The sequence below is a fragment of the Oncorhynchus mykiss genome, chromosome 9 (genome assembly GCF_013265735.2).
Source record: "Oncorhynchus mykiss isolate Arlee chromosome 9, USDA_OmykA_1.1, whole genome shotgun sequence".
NCBI classification, from domain to species: Eukaryota; Metazoa; Chordata; class Actinopteri; order Salmoniformes; family Salmonidae; genus Oncorhynchus; species Oncorhynchus mykiss.
This window is the reverse complement of record NC_048573.1, coordinates 73,228,100-73,254,667: the sequence shown is the minus strand read 5'-3', so window position 1 is coordinate 73,254,667 and position 26,568 is coordinate 73,228,100. Positions and strand designations below refer to the sequence as shown.

The 26,568-nt window shown below is 44.4% G+C and overlaps 3 protein-coding genes across 17 annotated transcripts in view; all 3 read left to right on the top strand.

The window, feature by feature from the left end:
* On the top strand, nt 1–22,157 carry LOC110531279 (ER membrane protein complex subunit 1-like). Of its 2 annotated transcripts, XM_036988974.1 has the most exons (23): nt 1–161; nt 565–692; nt 830–895; nt 1,063–1,156; nt 1,304–1,432; nt 1,676–1,802; nt 4,968–5,123; nt 5,277–5,450; nt 5,699–5,770; nt 5,943–6,041; nt 8,023–8,119; nt 8,357–8,473; nt 8,906–8,914; nt 9,260–9,459; nt 10,956–11,105; nt 11,372–11,533; nt 11,688–11,807; nt 12,070–12,207; nt 12,459–12,632; nt 16,763–16,973; nt 18,409–18,493; nt 18,726–18,855; nt 21,038–22,157. In XM_036988974.1, the coding sequence occupies exons 1-23, from the start codon at nt 34–36 to the stop codon at nt 21,215–21,217; spliced, it is 2,946 nt and encodes a 981-aa protein (XP_036844869.1). In that variant the 5' UTR covers nt 1–33; the 3' UTR covers nt 21,218–22,157. The 2 variants fall into 2 exon arrangements, with proteins under 2 accessions (XP_036844869.1, XP_036844870.1); XM_036988975.1 differs by lacking the exon at nt 8,906–8,914.
* LOC118966119 (keratin-associated protein 4-3-like) lies at nt 13,776–14,327 on the top strand (the record flags this gene model as incomplete). Its single annotated transcript, XM_036988998.1, has 1 exon — nt 13,776–14,327. A coding segment is annotated over one exon (552 nt), but the record flags the coding sequence as incomplete, so codon positions are not given.
* A 469-nt stretch (nt 22,158–22,626) lies between the features above and the next one.
* Nucleotides 22,627–26,568, top strand: part of ubr4 (ubiquitin protein ligase E3 component n-recognin 4) — a 161,348-nt gene continuing 157,406 nt past the window's right edge. For all 14 annotated transcript variants that reach the window (XM_036988970.1, XM_036988965.1, XM_036988957.1 and 11 more), the window contains exons 1-2: nt 22,627–22,783; nt 26,151–26,248. In XM_036988970.1, coding sequence (XP_036844865.1) covers nt 22,659–22,783; nt 26,151–26,248 — 223 coding nt within the window. In that variant the 5' untranslated portion in view covers nt 22,627–22,658. The remainder of the gene's footprint in view (nt 22,784–26,150; nt 26,249–26,568) is intronic.

Here is a 26,568-nt window from a genome sequence, read left to right as displayed (position 1 = left end):
AAAGAAGAACATCGACCCGGAAGTGATTAGTACATGGTTCGTTTTGTTTCAATGAAGCCACCTGCTAAAATGTCTAAACCAACGTCTCTATTTGTAATCTTCTTTTCTTTATTTGTCATGAGTGAAGCGGTCTTCGAAGATCAAGTTGGCAAATTTGATTGGTATGTAGCTGTTCATTGAGAATACCCATTGATTCCGCTATGCAGTTAGCTAAGCTAGTGCTATGTGCTAACCATTGACAGCGTCCAATATCATAGATCATGGCGAAAAGACAGTAAGTAAGCCTCTGGGGTGTCGGGTTCAGTCAATAGGTATCCTTGTCATGTCTGCACCTGTATTGACAGTCACTTGTTGGAATATCTCATGAATGTAAATATCTTATTGGATCGCTTCCTCTTTACAGTGGGTTAAGGATCCATGTGGGAAGAAGACCCATGTCCCATCTGCTCCTTGTGACAGGTGTCTTGTCACAGATATGATTCAGAGTCTCAAAACGCAGATTGATTAGCTAAAGTACAAAAATATCTAGCTATATTTTCTTATAAAATATTATCTTATTTCCAGGAGACAGCAGTATGTGGGGAAGACGCTCTTTGCCCACTTTGACTCGCATTCGCAGTCGTCTAAAAAGCTGTTTCTCGCCACCGACAAGAATATCTTTGCGTCTTTCAACTCCAGGACTGGAGAGCTCTGTGAGTATTTTGTCATTCATATTACAATACAAAATATGTTTCTAGCTTTTCTCTTTTAGTCTGAAATCTGTGACAAAAAAAAAAAAAAATTGTTGTTGAGTATCTTGAGTTAATTATTTTTCATTCCTACTTCACAGTTTGGAGACATGTTGACAAGGCGGGACCAGAGGGAACCATAGATATACTTTTGCTGCATGGACAAGGTGACAATAGTCCTTTTTTTAAGGTCACTGTAGACTGTCTAGTTACCTGGCTTAGCCAACATAACTGTGTTGTACAGAGTCAATTACATTGGCTTTATCTTTGCCTATGTTAATTGTAAGATTCTGCCTTCTGCAGGTATTTGAATGTTCTCTTACGTCTTCTCTAGATGCTCTGATGGTGGTTGGAGGTGGTCGTTTGCTCCGTTCCTGGGACACAAACATGGGCGGGCTGAACTGGGAGGCCGTGCTGGATACTGGCAGGTGCGTGTGGTTGTCCCTGTGTGCGGATGACCCGTACTCCATTTTAACTGCGGGTTTTGTAGCTGAGAGACACTCCATAGAAATGGACAAGGATTTTAGATATTTTGCCAGATGACTGACTGCTCATATTGTCTCTCTCTATTTCAGCTTCCAGGCTGCGTGTTTTGTGGCCATGCAGGACACCGTAAAGCATGTAGCGGTGCTTAAGAAAGCTGCCATCTCTCTCCACTACCTCACCAATGGACACCAGAAATGGGTGGAAAACCTGCCTGACAGGTAGGGTACAGTACGACACTGGTTCTCATACCTGGGTCCGAACAGTATCTGTTTTCGTTCAGATACTTAAGCTGATATAGTGGAAACAATAAAAAAAATGGTCCCAAAAAGTGCAAAGCCCATCTCCAGAAAGTCCCAAACAAACGTACAAAGTATCTGAAAGATTTAAAATGCTCTTTTGAATCCAGGTCTTGAGCAATTAGGTGTTAAACTATTAAGTATTTTTTTGGTTGTTGCCCACAGTGATACGGTCCAGTACCAGGCAGTGTACTCTGGGGGAGAAGAGGAGGTCTATGTGTTGGGGGTGGTTCCTAACTCTCACCTCACTATCATAGCCTACAGCCTAGAGGACGGAGAGATCATCAAGCAGGTAACTTGGTCTAGAACTCTGTGACGTCTCCTCATCAAATGTCACGGTATATAAACGTATAACTCCAAAACTGTCACAGCTGTTTTGAGGTTATCTGGGATCAGGGCTGTGTGTGTGTCTGGGATTAGGGATGTGTGTCTGGGATTAGGGATGTGTGTCTGGGATTAGGGATGTGTGTCTGGGATTAGGGATGTGTGTCTGGGATTAGGGATGTGTGTCTGGGATTAGGGATGTGTGTCTGGGATTAGGGATGTGTGTCTGGGATTAGGGATGTGTGTCTGGGATCAGGGCTGTGTGTGTCTGGGATTAGGGATGTGTGTCTGGGATTAGGGATGTGTGTCTGGGATTAGGGATGTGTGTCTGGGATTAGGGATGTGTGTCTGGGATCAGGGCTGTGTGTGTGTGTGTGTGTGTGTGTGTGTGTCTGGGATCAGGGCTGTGTGTGTGTGTGTGTGTGTGTCTGGGATCAGGGCTGTGTGTGTGTGTGTCTGGGATCAGGGCTGTGTGTGTGTGTGTCTGGGATCAGGGCTGTGTGTGTGTGTGTGTGTCTGGGATCAGGGCTGTGTGTGTGTGTGTGTGTCTGGGATCAGGGCTGTGTGTGTGTGTGTGTCTGGGATCAGGGCTGTGTGTGTGTGTGTGTGTGTCTGGGATCAGGGCTGTGTGTGTGTGTGTGTGTGTCTGGGATCAGGGCTGTGTGTGTGTGTGTGTGTGTCTGGGATCAGGGCTGTGTGTGTGTGTCTGGGATCAGGGCTGTGTGTGTGTGTGTGTGTCTGGGATCAGGGCTGTGTGTGTGTGTGTGTGTGTCTGGGATCAGGGCTGTGTGTGTGTGTGTGTGTGTCTGGGATCAGGGCTGTGTGTGTGTGTGTGTGTGTCTGGGATCAGGGCTGTGTGTGTGTGTGTGTGTGTCTGGGATCAGGGCTGTGTGTGTGTGTGTGTGTGTCTGGGATCAGGGCTGTGTGTGTGTGTGTGTGTGTCTGGGATCAGGGCTGTGTGTGTGTGTGTGTGTGTCTGGGATCAGGGCTGTGTGTGTGTGTGTGTGTGTGTGTGGGATCAGGGCTGTGTGTGTGTGTGTGTGTCTGGGATCAGGGGTGTGTGTGTGTGTGTGTGTGTCTGGGATCAGGGCTGTGTGTGTGTGTGTGTGTGTGTCTGGGATCAGGGCTGTGTGTGTGTGTGTGTGTGTGTGTGTGTCTGGGATCAGGGCTGTGTGTGTGTGTGTGTGTGTGTCTGGGATCAGGGCTGTGTGTGTGTGTGTGTGTGTGTGTGTGTCTGGGATCAGGGCTGTGTGTGTGTGTGTGTGTGTGTGTCTGGGATCAGGGCTGTGTGTGTGTGTGTGTGTGTGTGTGTCTGGGATCAGGGCTGTGTGTGTGTGTGTGTGTGTGTGTGTCTGGGATCAGGGCTGTGTGTGTGTGTGTGTGTGTGTGTCTGGGATCAGGGCTGTGTGTGTGTGTGTGTGTGTGTGTCTGGGATCAGGGCTGTGTGTGTGTGTGTCTGGGATCAGGGCTGTGTGTGTGTGTGTGTGTGTGTCTGGGATCAGGGCTGTGTGTGTGTGTGTGTGTGTGTGTCTGGGATCAGGGCTGTGTGTGTGTGTGTGTGTGTGTCTGGGATCAGGGCTGTGTGTGTCTGGGATCAGGGCTGTGTGTGTGTGTGTGTGTCTGGGATCAGGGATGTGTGTGTGTCTGGGATCAGGGATGTGTGTGTGTGTGTGTCTGGGATCAGGGCTGTGTGTGTGTGTGTGTGTGTGTGTGTGTGTGTCTGTGAAATTTTTGAAGCGACGTGGACAGAGAAATACAGCTTTTCTCTATCCAATCAGAGCATCAGGATCAACGTACAACCCCGCCCTTCTCTCTACAGACAAGCAAACTAGCCAGTTGAGTTAATGCCTCACAGTTGATTGAATGATGCGCTGGCACCCCCCGCCCCTCCATTCTTTTTTTGTTGCAATAAAATGCAAATTAATTACTTAAAAATCATACAATGTGATTTTTCTGGATTTTTGTTTTAGATTCCGTCTCTCACAGTTGAAGTGTACCTATGATAAAAAATTACAGACCTCTACATGCTTTGTAAGTAGGAAACACTGCCGATTTTGCAGGTTATCAAATACTAGTTCTCCCCACTGTGTATGTATATATACATGCATACATACATACACACACACACACACAAAAGTATGTGTGCACCCCTTCAAATTATTGGATTAGGCTATTTCAGCCATATCCATTGCAGACAGGTATATAAAATCGAGCACACGGCCATGCAATCTCCATAGACAAACATTGGCAGTAGAATGGCCTTACTTAATGCCACCTTTCCAACAAGTCAGTTTGTCAAATTTCTGACATGCGAGAGCTTCCTTGGTCAACTGTAAGTGCTGTTATTGTGAAATGGAAAAGTCCAGGAGCAACAACGGCTCAGCCACGAAGTGGTAGGCCACACCAGCTCACAGAACGGGACCGCTGAAGTGACTAACACTCCCTACCGAGTTCCAAACTGCCTCTGGAAGAAACCTCAGCACAAGAACTGTTCGTTGGGAGCTTCATGAAATGGGTTTCCATGGCCGAGCAGCCGCACACAAGACTAAGATCACCAAGTGCAAAGCCAAGCTTCGGCTGGGGTGGTATAAAACCCGCTGCCCAAATGCATAGTGCCAACTATAAAGTTTGATGGAGGAAGAAGAATGGTCTGGGGATGTTTTTCATATCACACTCTTCATATAAATAAATGTATTAAATAGTTTACTGCAATTTTTCGCAATTGTATGGGTTTGGTTGGTAAATCTCTGTAACCTGGTTCCCCAACATTAAACTCTAGTGTGAACCAAACCCAAAACAAAGACATTTGGCAAATTCTATGCATTTAACTATTAAATACATCATTAACATTCGTAACAAAGTAGGTCTTTCACCTTGTGACACTACACAAGCAATTTAACATAACGGAGTGTTCTGGTTAATTCTACAATATAACGGAGGGTTCTGGTTAATTCCACAACATAACGGAGTGTTCTGGTTAATTCCACAACATAACGGAGTGTTCTGGATAATTCTACAACATAACGGAGTGTTCTGGTTAATTCCACAACATAACGGAGTGTTCTAGTTAATTCCACAATACACACGTCATATCTCTAACCCTGTTGGTTGTGATGTCTGTTACGGTTCTCAGAGGTCAGTTGAAGCCCCGTGGCTGTCCAGTGTTGAGTCCAGCTGTGTGGTGGTTGGTCACGGGGTGCTGATGTGTGTGGACACCGCCACTCTCGCCCTCTACGCCCTCCCGATACAGGCTGAGGAGGCGCCACAGTTCAACCAGATCCTACTGCAGGTAACTCCTGTTCAACCACGACTTGAAGCTCCGAAGTGTAAAGAAAGTCTTCATGGTCTCAGTTAGGTGGACACACTGGTGTGTAACAGGCTATATATTGTACCTTTTCGATTTTAAACATCTACAAAACAACCCCCCCCCCCCCCCCCCCAGTCTCTGGATCTGGAGGTGTCCCCAGGCTTCCAGCCCGTCCTGGTGTCCAGCCAGCCCCACCCGGCCCGCTCCCCCATCTCAGAGTTCTTTCTCCAGCTCGGACCAGACCACCACGTCCTGCTACAGCTCAATGCTGATGGATACACCATCGCCCCACTCAGAGACTTCCAGCCGGTACAGAATCGCCGTTCGTTCATTTAATGAACTTCAATTTATCCCAGACGGGCAATTTATTATTGCTACTTATTTGTTTCCTGTACTACACATCTCTCTGGATAGTGATTCTGCTAAGTGGCATATATTATTTCCCATTTTTAAACCTGAACAATATTTTTTTTTTTACCTCCAAATGTTGTTAGTTGGGAGGTCAATGGAGCTGAATGAGTTGTGTGACTTAACTGGAGAATGTCTTATGTTTCTAGGCGTTCTTGGTCTCATTTTCCACCACAGGGGAGAAGACTGTTGCTGCCGTCATGACTCCCAAAAACGAAACCGTGAGTCTTTAAAAAAAAAAAAAAGAAAGTTCAACAACCAGTTGTTTTTTTTTAAAAGAAAAAAAAAAAAATGTTGCATCATGCATGTGGTCATATAGTGTGTAGTTAGTTAGTTAGTTAGTTCTACTGACGTATGTAACCCATTTAAACTTCCTTTCTGTTCCCGCTCCAGGCTTGTGCTATCAATCTGTTCAGCGCTGATTCAGGTCGTAGGTTGTTGGATACAACCGTCATCTTTCCCCTCGATCTTAACGGTGGGAAACCCTTCAAGGTCTGTGTGAGGAGAACGATCGTGGAGTATAGAGGAGGGACTGGGAGTGGAGTATAGAGTAGGGACTGGGAGTGGAGTATAGAGTTGGGAGTGGAGTATATAGTAGGGACTGGGAGTGGAGTATAGAGTAGGGATTGGGAGTGGAGTATAGAGTTGGGAGTGGAGTATATAGTAGGGACTGGGAGTGGAGTATAGAGTAGGGATTGGGAGTGGAGTACAGAGTAGGGATTGGGAGTGGAGTATAGAGTAGGGAGTGGAGTATAGATTGGGAGTGGAGTATAGATTGGGAGTGGAGTATAGAGTATAGATTGGGAGTGGAGTATAGAGTATAGATTGGGAGTGGAGTATAGAGTATGGATTGGGAGTGGAGTATAGAGGAGGGATTGGAAACTTTGGTGGGAGTGGAGTATAGAGTAGGGATTGGGAGTGGAGTATAGAGTTGGGAGTGGAGTATAGAGTAGGGATTGGAAGTGGAGTATAGAGTAGGGAGTGGAGTATAGATTGGGAGTGGAGTATAGAGTATAGATTGGGAGTGGAGTATAGAGTAGGGATTGGGAGTGGAGTATAGAGTAGGGATTGGGAGTGGAGTATAGAGTAGGGATTGGGAGTGGAGTATAGAGTAGGGATTGGGAGTGGAGTATAGAGTAGGGATTGGGAGTGGAGTATAGAGTAGGGATTGGGAGTGGAGTATAGAGTAGGGATTGGGAGTGGAGTATAGAGTAGGGATTGGGAGTGGAGTATAGAGTAGGGATTGGGAGTGGAGTATAGAGTAGGGATTGGGAGTGGAGTATAGAGTAGGGATTGGGAGTGGAGTATAGAGTAGGGATTGGGAGTGGAGTATAGAGTAGGGATTGGGAGTGGAGTATAGAGTAGGGATTGGGAGTGGAGTATAGAGTAGGGATTGGGAGTGGAGTATAGAGTAGGGATTGGGAGTGGAGTATAGAGTAGGGATTGGGAGTGGAGTATAGAGTAGGGATTGGGAGTGGAGTATAGAGTAGGGATTGGAAGTGGAGTACAGAGTAGGGATTGGGAGTGGAGTATAGAGTAGGGACTGGAAACTTTGATGGGGGTGGAGTATAGAGTAGGGATTGGAAACTTTGATGGGAGTGGAGGCCAACAAAAAAATCAGAACTCGTACCCACATCCGTACTTCCAACTTTGCAAGCTAAACATTTTCGCGGCTACCCCTCTTGACAGCGGAGATTTTAGTTGCTAATTGTAGTTGGTTATGTTTTTTTTGGGGGGGGGGGGGGGGTCTTTGGGAATTTATCCGCGGGCTGCTATTGATTATAGAGCTGGGATGGACAAATGGATTGCCATGCGGCCCACTTTTTTTAAAGGCCTTCTGATCAATTTACTCAGTATAGTATACTCACTCTCAACTTACTGTTGCTAGGTAGAATAGTAGATAGAGTGCACAAGGTGCAATTTCAACATGTGGTTGTGCATCAGCAGTTGTTCTCTTATGTCAGTCAATTAGGGGGGGGGGGGGGGATTGCCAATCAGCTATCTAAACTTGTAATCATGGTCGACTCACCAGCCGGGGGCGCCCCCATTGATTTTGTTAGTCAGTCTCACTCAGATATCATATTTAAAAGATGTCAATACTTCTCTCTGCCTCATGGTAAAATGAGTAGAATTGCACAAAAATGTCCTCTAAAACATACAAAATGTCTCTCTTGGCTGTCAAGACGGGGGGAATGTGGGGGGGGGGGGGGTTTACGCAGACCCACGAGCCACTGCGGCTCCTCGTGATGAGTTCAGATTTTTTTTCGTGGCTCCGACCCTCATCAATGTTGACAAAGTCCCTGGTACAGAGTAGTCTGGCATGAGCCCCACCGAGCCAACCCATCACCTGTTGGAATATACCTGTGTAGAGGTGATGGAGGGAAATCAATCAGTCAGATGGGTGTGTTGTTTTTGTTCAGGAAGTCGGGTGTTTAAATGAGGTCCGTAACAGTCGGACGTGTTCCCTCCCCAGCTGTACGTCCATGCCTTCCTGAAGAAGGACGACTCTGTGGGCTACAGGGTCCTCGTGCAGACACAGGACCATGCTCTCACCTTCATACAGCAGCCAGGTACACGTACACACACACACACACACACACACACACACACACACACACACTGGTACACACACACACACTGGTACACACACACACACTGGTACACACTGGTACACACTGGTACACACACACACACTGGTACACACACACACACACACACTGGTACACACACACACACACACTGGTACACACACACACACACTGGTACACACACTAGACGAGGCTTCCAACCAACACCTGTGATTCCAGGGCGTGTGGTATGGACCAGAGAGGAGGCCCTAGCTGATGTTGTTACCATGGAGATGGTGGACCTGCCACTCACTGGCACCCAGGCGGAGCTGGAGGGGGAGTTTGGCAAGAAAGCTGGTAAAGAACATCAAAGATCCTGACTAACATGATTAATTTAATCATTTTAAAAACAAGCAAAGACAACCGTGCATAAATAAAATAATGAGGATGACACACAAAAAAATGAGTTGTCTCGAAACAATACTATCAATGCCTAGTCATTCCCTTCAAATCTATGTATTCAAGTTTTATTTTAACATTTAGAAAGAATTCTAAGTATTTCACTTTTAACGTGTTTTATCTCTTTGTGGAAATGTGTGATATATATATATATATATATATATATATATTTGTTGCCTGTATTTGTTGTCAACTGATAGCGTATAAGGTTACATGACCATGGCCAAATGAATACTCCTGAATGTGTCGTTATCCTCCGTCGGCTTCATGCCCCCCCCCCCCCCCCCCCCTCTCTCTCTCTGGTTTTCTCACTGCTGCGCTTGGATCCAGCCATTCAAGGTAACGCTGTGAGCTTGCTGCCGTCCTTTCTGTTTGCTTATGTTGAAGCTGTTGTATTTTGTGAGATCAGTAGCGAAAGTAGCTCCTTCTATAAAAGTTTAGTTGCTTTGTCGTTTCTTGTAATCTGTCGTTTTGTGTTTCGTCGTAGATTAGTTTGTGCTTGTCGGTGGTGGTGGGGGGGGGGGGGTGTGTGTGTGTATTTTAGTGTCCCTGTAGATAGAATCCAGCCTGCTGTCGTGAAACGCATCACTTCCTAACAGACAATGGATTTGAATGTAAAGAATTAAGATGTGACTGGAACTGTAGATGGATAACATGTTATGTGTCTGCACCCCCCCCCCACAGACGGGTTGTTCCCCATGGTCCTGAAGCGTCTGTCATCCCAGGTGATTCTGCTCCAGGCGTGGCTGGCCCACCTGTGGAAGCTGTTCTACGAAGCCCGTAAACCCCACGGCCAGGTTAAGAACGAGGTCACCATAGAAACGTTGTCCAGGGATGAGTTCAACCTGCAGAAGATGATGGTTATGGTCACGGCCTCGGGGAAGGTAAGACGAGGGGAGGTGTGTGTCACGGCCTCGGGGAAGGTAAGACGAAAGGGGGGGGGGGGGTCACGGCCTCGGGGAAGGTGAGAGAGAGAGAGAGAGAGGTGAGAAAGTAGCACCAACGTTGGGCTGGATGGGATCTGCTGTCTGTCGACCTCATCACCAGCGTTAGGCTGGATGGGATCTGCTGTCTGTTGACCTCAGCACCAACATTGGGCTGGATGGGATCTACAGTCTGTCGACATCAGCACCAACATTGGGCTGGATGGGATCTACAGTCTGTTGACCTCAGCACCAACATTGGGCTAGATGGGATCTACAGTCTGTCGACATCAGCACCAACATTGGGCTGGATGGGATCTACAGTCTGTTGACCTCAGCACCAACATTGGGCTAGATGGGATCTACAGTCTGTTGACCTCAGAACCAACATTGGGCTAGATGGGATCTACTGCCTGTTGACCTCAGCACCAACATTGGGCTAGATGGGATCTACAGTCTGTTGACCTCAGAACCAACATTGGGCTAGATGGGATCTACTGCCTGTTGACCTCAGCACCAACATTGGGCTGGATGGGATCTACAGTCTGTCGACCTCAGCACCAGCGTTGGGCTGGATGGGATCTGCAGTCTGTCGACCTCAGCACCAACATTGGGCTGGATGGGATCTACAGTCTGTCGACCTCAGCACCAACATTGGGCTAGATGGGATCTACTGCCTGTTGACCTCAGCACCAACATTGGGCTAGATGGGATCTACTGCCTGTTGACCTCAGCACCAACATTGGGCTGGACGGGATCTACAGTCTGTCGACCTCAGCACCAACATTGGGCTAGATGGGATCTACTGCCTGTTGACCTCAGCACCAACATTGGGCTGGATGGGATCTACTGCCTGTTGACCTCAGCACCAACATTGGGCTGGATGGGATCTACAGTCTGTCGACCTCAGCACCAACATTGGGCTAGATGGGATCTACTGCCTGTTGACCTCAGCACCAACATTGGGCTGGATGGGATCTACAGTCTGTCGACCTCAGCACCAACATTGGGCTAGATGGGATCTACTGCCTGTCGACCTCAGCACCAACATTGGGCTGGATGGGATCTACAGTCTGTCGACCTCAGCACCAACATTGGGCTAGATGGGATCTACTGCCTGTTGACCTCAGCACCAACATTGGGCTGGATGGGATCTACAGTCTGTCGACCTCAGCACCAACATTGGGCTAGATGGGATCTACAGCCTGTTGACCTCAGCACCAACATTGGGCTAGATGGGATCTACAGCCTGTTGACCTCAGCACCAACATTGGGCTGGATGGGATCTACTGTCTGTTGACCTCAGCACCAACATTGGTAGCACTTTACTATAGTCCTAATGAGGCTCATAAATGGTTAGACTTTTTGAAAACATGCGTGTATGTATGTATTATTAGTATTTTTTTTTACAATAAGGCTGTAATGTAACAATCGTTTTTATCTTCGTTTGGTCCCAGCTGTTTGGCATCGACAGCAAGTCGGGCTCTATTCTGTGGAAGCACTACCTGGAGAATGTCCAGCCCAACGCAGTTTTCAAACTGATCGTCCAGAGGACCACCGCTCACTTCCCCCATCCCCCACAATGCACTCTGCTCATCAAGGATAAGGTAGGAACAACACCTTGTTGCGAACTAGTACTTACTACACCATTCTGTGGGTGTTTTATTTTATACATTTATTATAAATGATTTATTACATATGACAAATTAACTTAGTTATTTGATCTTGAACATGAAAAATGCATAGTTAAAGCATCTCAGTAGGATTTAGGTCCTAAGTGTTTACATAGCTATGGAGGGCTGCCCCTTTTCCATCTTGATGTAATGTTGGGTGAAATGTCTCTAGTTTTCAAAATATTTTGCTACCCCCCCAGGACACTGGCCTGGCCTCCCTGCATGTGTTCAACCCCATATTTGGCAGGAAGAGTCACATCGCCCCGCCAGCCCTGCCCCGCCCCATCCTCCAGTCACTGCTACTACCTGTTATAGACCAGGACTACGCCAAGGTCCTGTTGCTGGTCGACGACCAATACAAGGTAACGTCAGTGGAAAATAAAATAACACTTCTGGTGCATTGTGGGAGAGATGTGCTCCAATGTTCTCTAAATGTACCTGTTCTCATTGACTGAACCTCACAGCTGATTACTGTGCACTAATTATTCTGTCTTTTAATGATTGTTCTCCCTCCAGGTGACAGCCTTCCCCTCCACTAAGAACGTCCTGCAGCAGCTCCAGGAGATGGCCTCCTCCATCTTCTTCTACCTGATCCGCTCAGATCAGGGAAACCTGTCTGGATTCAGGCTGCGCAAGGTGACTTAACACTGTGTGTGTGTGTGTGTGTGTGTGTGTGAGCATGGAACATTAGTCTGTGTGTGTCTGCGTGAATGTGACATTCATTGTGTGTGTTTGTGACATTCATTGTGTGTGTTTGTGACATTCATTGTGTGTGTTTGTGACATTCATTGTGTGTGTTTGTGACATTCATTGTGTGTGTTTGTGACATTCATTGTGTGTGTTTGTGACATTCATTGTGTGTGTTTGTGACATTAAACATGTGTGTGTGTTCATCCAGGACCTGTCCACAGAGCGGATCTGGGAGGTGGTCCTTCCTACAGAGGTTCAGAAGATAGTAGCGGTCAATGGGAAGAGACCCAACGAGCATGTCCACTCTCAGGGCAGAGTGATGGGAGACCGCAGTGTTCTCTACAAGGTAAACACTGCTCTACGTACTAGTAAACTACAGGGTTCACACTCAACAATTACAGATTAAAGGATGGTTTCCCAGATCCAGTCCTAGACTAGTTTTTTTTTTTTAATTAAAAGTTTAAAAACTGGCACCAAAAGTTGAATTTTTTTAATACTTCACGAAGAACAAGTGCAAAATACAAATGTTTTTGGAATAAAGTAGTAATATTGTGTGCGGACCCGAATATAACAGTCTCTTTCGTTTTCTCACCACAGTACCTGAACCCTAACCTGCTGGCAGTGGTGACAGAGAGTACAGACGCCCACCCTGAGAGGGCCTTCGTGGGCGTGTTCCTGGTCGACGGTGTGACTGGACGCATCATCCATGAAGCCGTCCAAAGGAAGGCCAGGGGGCCCGTCCACTTTGTCCACTCTGAGAACTGGGTGGTGGTGAGTAGTAGTACCAGTAGTAGTGGTGGTGGTAGTAGCAGTAGTAGTAGTACCAGTTTTAGTGGTGGTGGTAGTAGTAGTAGTACCAGTAGTGGTGGTGGTAGTAGTAGCAGTAGTAGTACCAGTAGTGGTGGTGGTAGTAGTAGTACCAGTAGTGGTGGTAGTAGTAGTAGCAGTAGTAGTACCAGTAGTGGTGGTGGTAGTAGTAGCAGTAGTAGTACCAGTAGTGGTGGTGGTAGTAGTACCAGTAGTGGTGGTGGTAGTAGTACCAGTAGTGGTGGTGGTACTAGTGGTGGTGGTAGTGGTGGTAGCAGTAGTACCAGTAGTGGTGGTAGTTGTAGCAGTAGTACCAGTAGTGGTGGTGGTAGCAGTAGTACCAGTAGTGGTGGTAGTTGTAGTACCAGTAGCAGTAGTGGTGGTAGTAGTAGCAGCAGTAGTAGTAGTAGTGGCGGTGTTGGTAGTTGCAACACTAGTAGCAGTAGTTGCAACACTAGTAGCAGTAGTAGTAGTTGTTGTAACAGTAGTTGTTGTAGCAGTAGTTGTTGTAACAGCAGTAGTAGTAGTTGTTGTAACAGTAGTTGTTGTAACAGTAGTTGTTGTAACAGTAGTTGTTGTAACAGTAGTTGTTGTAACAGTAGTTGTTGTAACAGTAGTTGTTGTAGCAGTAGTTGTTGTAACAGCAGTAGCAGTAGTTGTTGTAACAGTAGTTGTTGTAACAGTAGTTGTTGTAACAGTAGTTGTTGTAGCAGTAGTTGTTGTAACAGCAGTAGTTGTTGTAACAGCAGTAGTTGTTGTAACAGCAGTAGTTGTTGTAACAGCAGTAGCAGTAGTTGTTGTAGCAGTAGTTGTTGTAGCAGTAGTTGTTGTAGCAGTAGTTGTTGTAGCAGTAGTTGTTGTAACAGCAGTAGCAGTAGTTGTTGTAGCAGTAGTTGTTGTAACAGCAGTAGCAGTAGTTGTTGTAGCAGTAGTTGTTGTAGCAGTAGTTGTTGTAGCAGTAGTTGTTGTAGCAGTAGTTGTTGTAGCAGTAGTTGTTGTAGCAGTAGTTGTTGTAGCAGTAGTTGTTGTAACAGCAGTAGCAGTAGTTGTTGTAGCAGTAGTAGTTGTAGCAGTAGTTGTTGTAACAGCAGTAGCAGTAGTAGTTGTAGCAGTAGTTGTTGTAGCAGTAGTTGTTGTAGCAGTAGTTGTTGTAGCAGTAGTTGTTGTAGCAGTAGTTGTTGTAGCAGTAGTTGTTGTAGCAGTAGTTGTTGTAGCAGTAGTTGTTGTAGCAGTAGTTGTTGTAACAGTAGTTGTTGTAACAGTAGTTGTAACAGTAGTTGTTGTAACAGTAGTTGTTGTAACAGTAGTTGTTGTAACAGTAGTTGTTGTAACAGTAGTTGTTGTAACAGTAGTTGTTGTAGCAGTAGTTGTTGTAACAGTAGTTGTTGTAACAGTAGTAGCAGTAGTTGTTGTAGCAGTAGTTGTTGTAGCAGTAGTTGTTGTAGCAGTAGTTGTTGTAGCAGTAGTTGTTGTAACAGTAGTTGTTGTAGCAGTAGTTGTTGTAGCAGTAGTTGTTGTAGCAGTAGTTGTTGTAGCAGTAGTTGTTGTAGCAGTAGTTGTTGTAGCAGTAGTTGTTGTAACAGTAGTTGTTGTAACAGTAGTTGTAGCAGTAGTTGTTGTAACAGTAGTTGTTGTAGCAGTAGTTGTTGTAGCAGTAGTTGTTGTAGCAGTAGTTGTTGTAGCAGTAGTTGTTGTAACAGTAGTTGTAGCAGTAGTTGTTGTAACAGTAGTTGTTGTAGCAGTAGTTGTTGTAGCAGTAGTTGTTGTAGCAGTAGTTGTTGTAGCAGTAGTTGTTGTAGCAGTAGTTGTTGTAGCAGTAGTTGTTGTAGCAGTAGTTGTTGTAACAGTAGTTGTTGTAGCAGTAGTTGTTGTAGCAGTAGTTGTTGTAGCAGTAGTTGTTGTAACAGCAGTAGCAGTAGTTGTTGTAGCAGTAGTTGTTGTAGCAGTAGTTGTTGTAGCAGTAGTTGTTGTAACAGCAGTAGCAGTAGTTGTTGTAGCAGTAGTTGTTGTAGCAGTAGTTGTTGTAACAGCAGTAGCAGTAGTTGTTGTAACAGTAGTTGTTGTAACAGCAGTAGCAGTAGTTGTTGTAGCAGTAGTTGTTGTAGCAGTAGTTGTTGTAACAGCAGTAGCAGTAGTTGTTGTAGCAGTAGTTGTTGTAACAGCAGTAGCAGTAGTTGTTGTAGCAGTAGTTGTTGTAGCAGTAGTTGTTGTAGCAGTAGTTGTTGTAGCAGTAGTTGTTGTAACAGCAGTAGTTGTTGTAGCAGTAGTTGTTGTAACAGCAGTAGCAGTAGTTGTTGTAGCAGTAGTTGTTGTAGCAGTAGTTGTTGTAGCAGTAGTTGTTGTAACAGCAATAGTTGTTGTAACAGCAGTAGCAGTAGTTGTTGTAGCAGTAGTTGTTGTAACAGCAGTAGCAGTAGTTGTTGTAGCAGTAGTTGTTGTAACAGTAGTTGTTGTAGCAGTAGTTGTTGTAACAGTAGTTGTTGTAGCAGTAGTTGTAACAGCAGTAGTTGTTGTAGCAGTAGTTGTTGTAGCAGTAGTTGTTGTAGCAGTAGTTGTTGTAGCAGTAGTAGTTGTTGTAGCAGTAGTAGTTGTTGTAGCAGTAGTTGTTGTAACAGCAGTAGCAGTAGTTGTTGTAGCAGTAGTTGTTGTAACAGTAGTTGTTGTAGCAGTAGTTGTTGTAGCAGTAGTAGCAGTAGTTGTTGTAGCAGTAGTTGTTGTAGCAGTAGTTGTTGTAGCAGTAGTTGTTGTAACAGCAGTAGCAGTAGTTGTTGTAGCAGTAGTTGTTGTAACAGCAGTAGCAGTAGTTGTTGTAGCAGTAGTTGTTGTAGCAGTAGTTGTTGTAACAGCAGTAGCAGTAGTTGTTGTAGCAGTAGTTGTTGTAGCAGTAGTTGTTGTAGCAGTAGTTGTTGTAACAGCAGTAGCAGTAGTTGTTGTAGCAGTAGTTGTTGTAGCAGTAGTTGTTGTAGCAGTAGTTGTTGTAGCAGTAGTTGTTGTAGCAGTAGTTGTTGTAACAGCAGTAGTTGTTGTAGCAGTAGTTGTTGTAGCAGTAGTTGTAACAGCAGTAGTTGTTGTAGCAGTAGTTGTTGTAACAGCAGTAGCAGTAGTTGTTGTAACAGTAGTTGTTGTAACAGTAGTTGTTGTAGCAGTAGTTGTTGTAGCAGTAGTTGTTGTAGCAGTAGTTGTTGTAGCAGTAGTTGTTGTAGCAGTAGTTGTTGTAGCAGTAGTTGTAACAGCAGTAGTTGTTGTAGCAGTAGTTGTTGTAGCAGTAGTTGTAACAGTAGTTGTTGTAGCAGTAGTAGTTGTAGCAGTAGTTGTTGTAACAGTAGTTGTTGTAGCAGTAGTTGTTGTAGCAGTAGTTGTTGTAGCAGTAGTTGTAACAGTAGTTGTAACAGTAGTTGTTGTAGCAGTAGTAGTTGTAGCAGTAGTTGTTGTAACAGCAGTAGCAGTAGTTGTTGTAGCAGTAGTTGTTGTAACAGTAGTTGTTGTAGCAGTAGTTGTTGTAGCAGCAGTAGCAGTAGTTGTTGTAGCAGTAGTTGTTGTAACAGTAGTTGTTGTAGCAGTAGTTGTTGTAGCAGTAGTTGTTGTAACAGTAGTTGTTGTAACAGTAGTTGTTGTAGCAGTAGTTGTTGTAACAGTAGTTGTTGTAACAGTAGTTGTTGTAGCAGTAGTTGTTGTAACAGCAGTAGCAGTAGTTGTTGTAGCAGTAGTTGTTGTAACAGCAGTAGCAGTAGTTGTTGTAGCAGTAGTTGTTGTAGCAGTAGTTGTAACAGCAGTAGCAGTAGTTGTTGTAGCAGTAGTTGTTGTAGCAGTAGTTGTTGTAACAGCAGTAGTTGTTGTAACAGCAGTAGTTGTTGTAACAGCAGTAGTTGTTGTAACAGCAGTAGTTGTTGTAGCAGTAGTTGTTGTAGCAGTAGTTGTTGTAGCAGTAGTTGTTGTAGCAGTAGTTGTTGTAGCAGTAGTTGTTGTAACAGCAGTAGCAACAGCAACCGTAGAAGTAGTAGTTATGGTCACAAATGTTCCAAAGATGACTTCTGTTTTGAGAAAAAGGTTAATGAACTGCTGCCTTACCATTTTATCTCCTTCCCTCTCTACAGTATGAGTACTGGAACACCAAGTCCAGGCGTAATGAGTTCAGTGTGCTGGAGCTGTTTGAAGGGACAGAGCTGTATAACAGCACAGTGTTCAGCAGTCTGGACAGACCCCATCTGCCCCAGGTCCTACAGCAGACCTACATCTTCCCCTCTCCCATCACCACTATGGAGGCTACGCTCACTGAGAAGGGCATCACCTCTAGACATCTCCTGGGTCAGTATAGGAGGGGTGGGTGGATAGATGGAGACTGTGTAGGAGAATGTATGACCGGGTGGGTGGGAGAATGGATGGGAGGATGGATAGAGGGGTGGGTGGGAGAATGGATGAGAGGATGGATAGAGGGGTGGGAGAATGGATAGAGGGGTGGGTGGGAGAATGGATGGGAGGATGGATGGAGGGGTGGGTGGGAGAGAGAATGGATGAGAGGATGGATGGAGGGGTGGGAGAATGGATGGGAGGATGGATAGAGGGGTGGGTGGGAGAATGGATGGGAGGATGGATAGAGGGGTGGGTGGGAGAATGGATGGGAGGATGGATGGAGGGGTGGGTGGGAGAATGGATGAGAGGATGGATAGAGGGGTGGGAGAATGGATAGAGGGGTGGGTGGGAGAATGGATGGGAGGATGGATGGAGGGGTGGGTGGGTGGGAGAGAGAATGGATGAGAGGATGGATGGAGGGGTGGGAGAATGGATGGGAGGATGGATAGAGGGGTGGGTGGGAGAATGGATGAGAGGATGGATGGAGGGGTGGGAGGATGGATAGAGGGGTGGGTGGGAGAATGGATGGGAGGATGGATGGAGGGGTGGGTGGGAGAATGGATGAGAGGATGGATGGAGGGGTGGGTGGGAGAATGGATGAGAGGATGGATGGAGGGGTGGGTGGGAGAATGGATGAGAGGATGGATGGAGGGGTGGGAGAATGGATGAGAGGATGGATGGAGGGGTGGGTGGGAGAATGGATGAGAGGATGGATGGAGGGGTGGGTGGGAGAATGGATGAGAGGATGGATGGAGGGGTGGGTGGGAGGGAGAATGGAGGGGTGGGTGGGAGGGAGAATGGATGGAGGGGTGGGAGAATGGATGGGAGGATGGATGGAGGGGTGGGTGGGAGAATGGATGAGAGGATGGATGGAGGGGTGGGTGGGAGAATGGATGAGAGGATGGATGGAGGGGTGGGTGGGAGAATGGATGAATGGAGGGGTGGGAGAATGGATGGGAGGATGGATGGAGGGGTGGGTGGGAGGGAGAATGGATGGAGGGGTGGGAGAATGGATGGGAGGATGGATGGAGGGGTGGGTGGGAGAATGGATGAGAGGATGGATGGAGGGGTGGGTGGGAGAATGGATGAATGGAGGGGTGGGAGAATGGATGGGAGGATGGATGGAGGGGTGGGTGGGAGGGAGAATGGATGGAGGGGTGGGAGAATGGATGGGAGGATGGATGGAGGGGTGGGTGGGAGAATGGATGAGAGGATGGATGGAGGGGTGGGTGGGAGAATGGATGAGAGGATGGATGGAGGGGTGGGTGGGAGAATGGATGAATGGAGGGGTGGGAGAATGGATGGATGGAGGGGGGGAGTGGATCTTTCAGCACCATATCTATCTGCATCGTAACTCTCTATTTTTTCTCTGGATATTTCTTTCTCAAAGTGGGGTTACCATCAGGAGCCATCTTGTCTCTCCCCAAGATGTTCCTGGATCCACGGAGACCAGAGGTTGTCACTGAACACAGCCGGTTAGTACCAACAACATGTTCATTTGGCACCAAATGTAAGAAAATGAACTGAAACAGGGAGGGAATACCTGGTCCAACAACAAACGCTCATTTTTCATTTTCTGTTGCAAAACGTTTTGTGTGCACTAATGAACAGAACCCTGTTGTTGACGTTATCTGACCTTTTTTAGAGAGGAATATTGGTTCCTTGTCACTATATGAAAGTAAGAATTAGTTTATCATTTATTTCCAGTGAGGAGAACCTTATACCCTACGCCCCAGAGATGCCCATCCGCACAGAGTGGTTCATCAACTACAATCAGACCGTAGCGAGAGTGAAAGGAATCTACACTGCCCCCTCTGGCCTGGAGTCCACATGTCTGGTGAGTCTATGGTCCGTTACAGTGGTTCCCAAACTGTTGGGTGTGCTGGGAGCAGCGATTTATTTTTTTAAGGAACTCAGTCGGGCTTTCAACTTACTTTTGAAAGTTTTAATTGTAGAAGGAGGTTTCGATGCCAGCTGTCCAGCAAAGGGCTCTTCGTCATCAGCATCTAGCTCCGGGGAGCAATCCTCGAAGATGAGGCCATACTCCAAACTATTTAACAAAATTACAAATTGAATTCTATCTCTGTTCATTCAATTAAGACTGTACTCGATTGAACACTTATCATGTCAGTCATTGCAGACCTTAGAGAGCTATTTATAACTTCTCAGAAATGTCCAGATCGACTACTGTCAGCTAGCAAGGTTTTTTTATTTTTTTTTAAGCCATTTGATTTTGTTTTAAGGTTTTAAGGTTTTGCGCGGGATGTTCCCCAATGATGGAAGTGAGTTTAAATAAAACAACAACAACAAACAATAGTTTTGGGAACCACTGGTCTATTACACTATCGTCAATGTATCTTTATCATACCTGTATCTACCTGTATTCACCTGTACCTGTATTCACTATCGGCAGTGTATCTTTCACACCTGTATCTACCTGTATTCACCTGTACCTGTATTCACTATCGTCAATGTATCTTTCACACCTGTATCTACCTGTATTCACCTGTACCTGTATTCACTATCGTCAATGTATCTTTATCATACCTGTATCTACCTGTATTCACCTGTACCTGTATTCACTATCGTCAATGTATCTTTATCACACCTGTATCTACCTGTATTCACCTGTATTCCCCTGTATTCCCCTGTACCTGTATTCACTATCGGCAATGTATCTTTATCACACCTGTATCTACCTGTATCTACCTGTATTCACCTGTACCTGTATTCACTATCGTCAATGTATCTTTCACACCTGTATCTACCTGTATTCCCCTGTACCTGTATTCACTATCGGCAATGTATCTTTATCACACCTGTATCTACCTGTATCTACCTGTATTCACCTGTATTCCCCTGTACCTGTATTCACTATCGGCAATGTATCTTTATCACACCTGTATCTACCTGTATCTACCTGTATTCACCTGTATTCCCCTTTACCTGTATCCACTATCGGCAATGTATATTTATCACACCTGTATCTACCTGTATTCCCCTGTATTCCCCTGTACCTGTATTCACTATCGGCAATGTATCTTTATCACACCTGTATCTACCTGTATCTACCTGTATTCCCCTGTATTCCCCTGTACCTGTATTCACTATCGGCAATGTATCTTTATCACACCTGTATCTACCTGTATTCACCTGTACCTGTATTCACTATCGTCAATGTATCTTTCACACCTGTATCTACCTGTATTCACCTGTATTCACCTGAACCTGTATTCACTATCGGCAATGTATCTTTATCACACCTGTATCTACCTGTATCTACCTGTATTCACCTGTACCTGTATTCACTATCAGTATCTCTACCTGCACATGACCATCTGATCATTTATCACTCCTGTTCACTACCTGTATCTACCTGTATTCACCTGTATTCACCTGTACCTGTATTCACTATCGTCAATGTATCTTTATCACACCAGTTCACTACCTGTATCTACCTGTATTCACCTGTACCTGTATTCACTATCGTCAATGTATCTTTATCACACCAGTTCACTACCTGTATCTACCTGTATTCACCTGTACCTGTATTCACTATCAGTATCTCTACCTGCACATGACCATCTGATCATTTATCACTCCAGTATCTCTACCTGCACATGACCATCTGATCATTTATCACTCCAGTGTTAATCTGCTAAATTGTAATTATTCGCCTACCTCCTCATGCCTTTTGCACACAATGTATATAGACTTTCTTTTTTTTTTCTACTGTGTTATTGACTTGTTTATTGTTTACTCCATGTGTAACTCTGTGTTGTCTGTTCACACTGCTATGCTTTATCTTGGCCAGGTCGCAGTTGTAAATGAGAACTTGTTCTCAACTAGCCTACCTGGTTAAATAAAGGTGAAATAAAATAAATAAATAAAAAGTCTGGACTTCCTGCTGCATTTCCAAGACACGGTACACTGACAATACAGATTAAATGAAGATACAACTATAATGCAGATCAAATGCTGAATATTTAACATGGAAATGTATATGTTTTGTCCCACAGGTGGTTGCGTACGGTCTTGACATCTACCAAACCAGGGTGTACCCCTCCAAGCAGTTCGACGTGCTGAAAGATGACTACGACTACGTCCTGATCAGCAGTGTTCTGTTCGCGCTGTTCTTCGCCACCATGATCAGTAAACGTCTGGCACAGGTCAAACTGCTCAACCGGGCCTGGCGGTGAAAGAGTCAACTTCTCACCTTTCAACTCTGACCCCTCCCCCATTGCTGCGTGGATGAACCCGGACGATGGAGGTGGACGAGCTGAAGCCGTTTGACAATATCGGCTTAAAATCATCCCAATGAGTCATTTGATTGGGGGCGGGGGTCGGACATTTTTCAAGGAAGAGTTTCATTTCGATTTTCCTGTCTTTTTTTTTGTGTATAATTTATTTTGTAACATTTTACATTGAGGCAGCCTTTTAAGAGTAGTTATGTCATTGCTAATAACAACTCATTAACTAAACTACTGATAAATCCTTTATAATCTCCCTTAATTAAAGGATAACTTAATGTAAAGTGATTTTCATGATCACACAATATGAAATTATATTGTTCTTTCACCACAACGAAGAACAGTGCGTGGTTACTTGATGCATCTCAGAGCAAGTGTTCTTCATACTGAAGCTCTGAAATGTTGTTTAGCTGTGAATGATTAGGAAATAGTCTATAAAGATTAGGCCTAATTTAAGATGACTAAATGTGGTAGAAATGCGTCAAGGGATTTTAAAAGGTTTCCATAGATGATTTTTTTTAATGTTGGTCAAGATGGTTTTGTTGTTATTTTTTTGTTTGAAGGAACTGTGGGGTTGTGGGTGTACTGAGGTGTTTGTCTTTGGGATCGACTGCCTCCGAGGCTATCACTGTTGCTCTTTCTTTGATGCTCTGGAAGTTTTTTGTGTTCACATGATTTATCTTAACTAATACCCCCCCCCCCCCCCCCCCATGGCTTTTGTGTAAATGATAGTTTATGTACAGTTTATTTATTTCTTAAAAACATTTGATTATTATGACACTCCAGAGTATTCATTTTTCCTATTGGGGAGAACAACTCCTTGCTTGTGCAACACATTTTCACCAAAACGCCGATACCCTCAATAAAATGAATATTACTATTTCTGAAAGTCTTGTGTTCCATTTTCAGCTGTTTACAGAGTAAGCTTACTACTGATCTTTGGTTGTGCTGTAATAGCAACTGTTTGCTATACTTGTCTCGATCCTTTCTACACCTATGTACATCATTTACCTTACTAGTTTAATGTAGTAGTTTATTATAGCCCTTAAAGTGCTTCTTAGGTTTATAATATTTATTTCAACACTTCCTGTTATTTTGTACCCCCTTTCTTTGGTTTCCACTAGTTGCCACAAAGTCAAATTTGAATATAGTAAAAATGAATGAAAACAACTATTTGTCTTTTTTGGTTTAAATTTAAGGTTAAGAGTTAGGCATAAGGTTTGTAGTGTCGTTAGGGGTATGGTTTAAAAATCAACATTTGATAAGAGAAATAGAAGAAATAGGCGGGGGTTATGACTTTGTGGCTGTGATAACTAGTGACGACCTCGTTTCCTTTCAAGGGAGGTTGTTGGAAAAAGAATCGCTCGCTTGTCTAGTACGGAATCTCAAGATGGCGTCGAGTGGAGGAGATGGAGAACCGGACTGGGCTGCTGATGTACGGCCGCTTTTATCAGCTTCGTACACAGCTTTTGAAACGAAAGAGCTACCTCAGCTTATAGGATCTATAATAAACAGGTAAACATCGTGCCTGTTTGCGAATTGCAGTGCTCCGTTGACAAGAAAGAGGTGTATATAACAGCTAGCTAGCATGCTAACTTGGTTAGCTTCTTCACTCAGCTGGATTGCATAGGTGTTAGCATAGCTTGCTAGCTACAGTAGCTATGCCCAGAAGGAATCTGCTTCATCATCAGGCCGAATAGGGTGCGTAGCGTTACGTGCTAGCAATGTTAGCTAGCTAGGTGAAACATCCCTGTCATTTATATACTGCAGCTTACGTTGAAGTAAAACATTATTGTAAAACCATAAATTCTGAAGCGCATTTTGTCATATTTTGCATGATAATACAACCTGTTTTAAAGCCCGAACATTGTCACTTAGCTAGCTTGTTAAATGGAGGCTTTAGTTAGCCACAGCTAACGAGCTAGCCAGCATTTCTAGCCTCAGAAGAATCGAAAACGAAAGCTTAGCCTGTGGTTCTTTTTTAAAAACTTGAGGGTAAATTTGTTTATGTTGCTGATGCCATTTTGTTGTTCTTGAATGTTTCAGATAATAGTTATATTTATGTCAACATCACGAGTGGACAGCTGTTGACGTGATCGTTTCAAATGTCATTTGATGTTGGGCTAGCTAGTTAAGTAAGTTAGCTAACGTTAGCTAAGTATTCAAGATCAACATTTGACTTTGCTCTCCCCGATCCGTTCGAGTTGGGTAACGTTAGCACAACGGGCTTTCAACAGATAACTTACACAATCTGGGACATTTCCTGCCGTTCAATCAACGGTCGTTTCAGTTATTGATTACCCATTGGTTTTTGAAGAATTATTAGTGGCACTAAACTAAGGCATTTGTAAGCTATCTCGACCGTATTATAACCCAAATAATGATAGGCCTAGCAAGGTTGTATGCTTTGTTGTCATTTGAGGACGATGTTTTTATAGCTTCAAATTAGTGTAATCATTTCAGGATGTCTGAATTTGAGTATTATTTCTCCGGCCAACTCCCTGAGCTGAAGTGGTGGGGCTGCTGTTGCACATATTTGTTCTAGCCCAACACTAGCCGAACTGATTCAACTAATCATCAAGTCTTTGGTGAGTTGAATCAGATGTACTTTGCTGGCAGGTGTAAAAAATCGAGCACGCGGCCATACAATCTCCATAGACAAACATTGGCAGTAGAACGGCCTTAGTGAAGAGCTCAGTGACTTTAAACTTGGCACGACATAAGATGCCCATTTTTCCACCAAGTGAGTCAGTCAAATTTCTGCCCTGCTAGAGCTTCCCAGGTCAATTGTGTGCGCTGTTATTGTGAAGTGGAAATGTCTAGAAGCAACAACGCAAGCTCACAGAAAGGTCCCGCCTCCAGTGAGTAAAAAAAATCGTATGACCTCGCGCCAAACAGCCTCTGGGAGCAACTTCAGCACAATAACTTTTAGTCGGCAGCTTCATGAAATGGGTTTCCATGGCCGCCGCCATTGAATAACGTCTTCACCGTCTGGCAGTCCAACAGACGAACCCGGGTTTGGCGGATGCCAGGAGAACGCTACCTGCCCGAATGCATAGTGCCAACTGTAAAGTTTGGTGGAGGTATAATGGTCTTGGGCTGTTTTTCATGGTTTGGGCTAGGGCCCTTAGTTCCAGTGTAGGGAAATCTTAACGTTACAACATACAATGACAATCTAGATGATTCTGTGCTTCCAACTTTGTGGCAACAGTCTGGGCAAGGCCCTTTCTTGTTTCAGCATGACAATGTCCACGTGCACAAAGCGAGGTCCATACAGAAATGGTTTGTTGATTGCTGTGGAAGAACTTGACTGGCCAGCACAGAGCCCTGACCTCAACCCCATCGAACACTTTTTGGATGAATTGGAACGTCGACTGACGTAAAGCCAGACCTAAAGCCAGACCTAAATCGCCCACCATCAGTGCCCGACCTCACTGATGCTCTTGTGGCTGAATGGAAGCAAATCCCCTGCAGCAATGATCCAACATCTAGTGGAAAGCCTTCCCAGAAGAGTGGAGGCTGTTATAGCAGCAAAAGGGGGTGACCCATGATTTTGGAATGAGATGTTGGACGAGCGGGTGTCCACATACGTTTGATCATGTTGTGTATGTACAACAGCAGCTCTGCCACTTTAACTCAGCTAAGGGTCTGGAGAAATATAACCACTCAATTTAATACACATCTCTGGATGCATGGACTGACAGACAGTCCATGACATGATACTTTTGAACAAAATTTGAAGCTATAAAAACATCGTACTCCAGCAACAACAAAAAATACAAACAGATCTGTGAATCAGTTTGACCTTTGGTTGGTGGTTCCCCCCCAGGACTCTAAACCACAACATGTACTGTCCTAGAAAAATAGGTTCTCAGGGCTTGACATGCGGGGTCGCCTGCTGTCTTGGGGAGGTTTTGGAAGCTCTCCAGGCCAGTCGATCATCCCCGTCATCAATGTCCCAGTGAAAATGTTTTTTATTGTAATAATGCTATTTTTCATCTAGACTATATAAAAAGATTCCTGAAGCTGTTCATTCGTTACGTCGATTTTTATTTATCACACGAGCAGCCTATAGATAATCTGTCGGGGCAGAGAGTTTGCAGCTCTCAAACAGCTGGTTGTTGCTTGGAGCAGTTTACTGAAGATGGAACATCTTGCCTGCCACTACTGCTTATCCAAGTTATATCAACCAGTAAATGCTAAGGCAAGAATGGGTATGCAACCCAGCTATTTAAAACGTTTTATTTTTTTAAGTCTTGGTTGAATATTTGCTATAGGCTATTCCATGATGACTGAATTGCCTTTCTTGAAAATCAGATCTTTTTTCTCTAGGCTTTTTTGGTACTTGAAAAGTAATTGACGTTATGCTCAACAATTGATTATGAGCAAGATCATATTTAGTTGTTGTCCTCCACATAAAGCGTTCCATTTTTTACATTTATTTATTTTTGGTCGCTTTCTCATTTTTAAAACATGATACAATAACTCAACTCTTCAACCTCTCAGATGGAGAGACAGATAAAGCTACACGGACAGACTTCATTAGTGTGTTTCTGTCAGGAACACACTGTCTATTTAGTCAGGCAATAATGCCCACATTATTCAGACATATTTTACCATGTAATAATTTGAATGATAATGCCTATTTTTAAAAATAACACATCATTATTCTAAATGGTAATGCATACAGTTGGGGGAGGAGTTTTCCTTCTGTTTTTAAGGCTACTCATTGGCTGACCTATTATTGTGTTCTGTATTTGTTCATGACATAGCATATATGTGTGTGTGGATATATCTCTCTACTTGTCTTGAACTGTAGTTTTCTAATTCATTTATTTTGTAAATGACCCCCTTCCCTCTTCAATTTCCCATGTCATTGCAGTGAATCTGAGATCCTCCACCATGATAAACAGTATGAGCCATTCTACTCGTCCTTCGTGGCGCTCTCTGCTCATTACATCACCACAGTCTGTGGACAAAGTATGTTCCAACGACCCAATAACTACCCGTTTTAACTACTTCCTCAATATCTACCATTTTTTTTCTCACTACTACTTCTTTGTAAATGTCTTTTATTTTTTTTTGTGAGTAGAGGGGAAAAAAATGTTTGATAGTAACACGGATACAGTAGCCTAATTCTGTTTGCAGGCTTGTTTATAGCTAAATAAATGGTCAAAATAAATAATAATTGTACTTGCAAATGAGTAATTAGAAGGCCACACATGCATGTTGTCTCTCTCTGCTTCTCTTCAGCCTAGTTACAGTAGTCTTATTTCCTATTGAAAATGAGAACTTGTTCT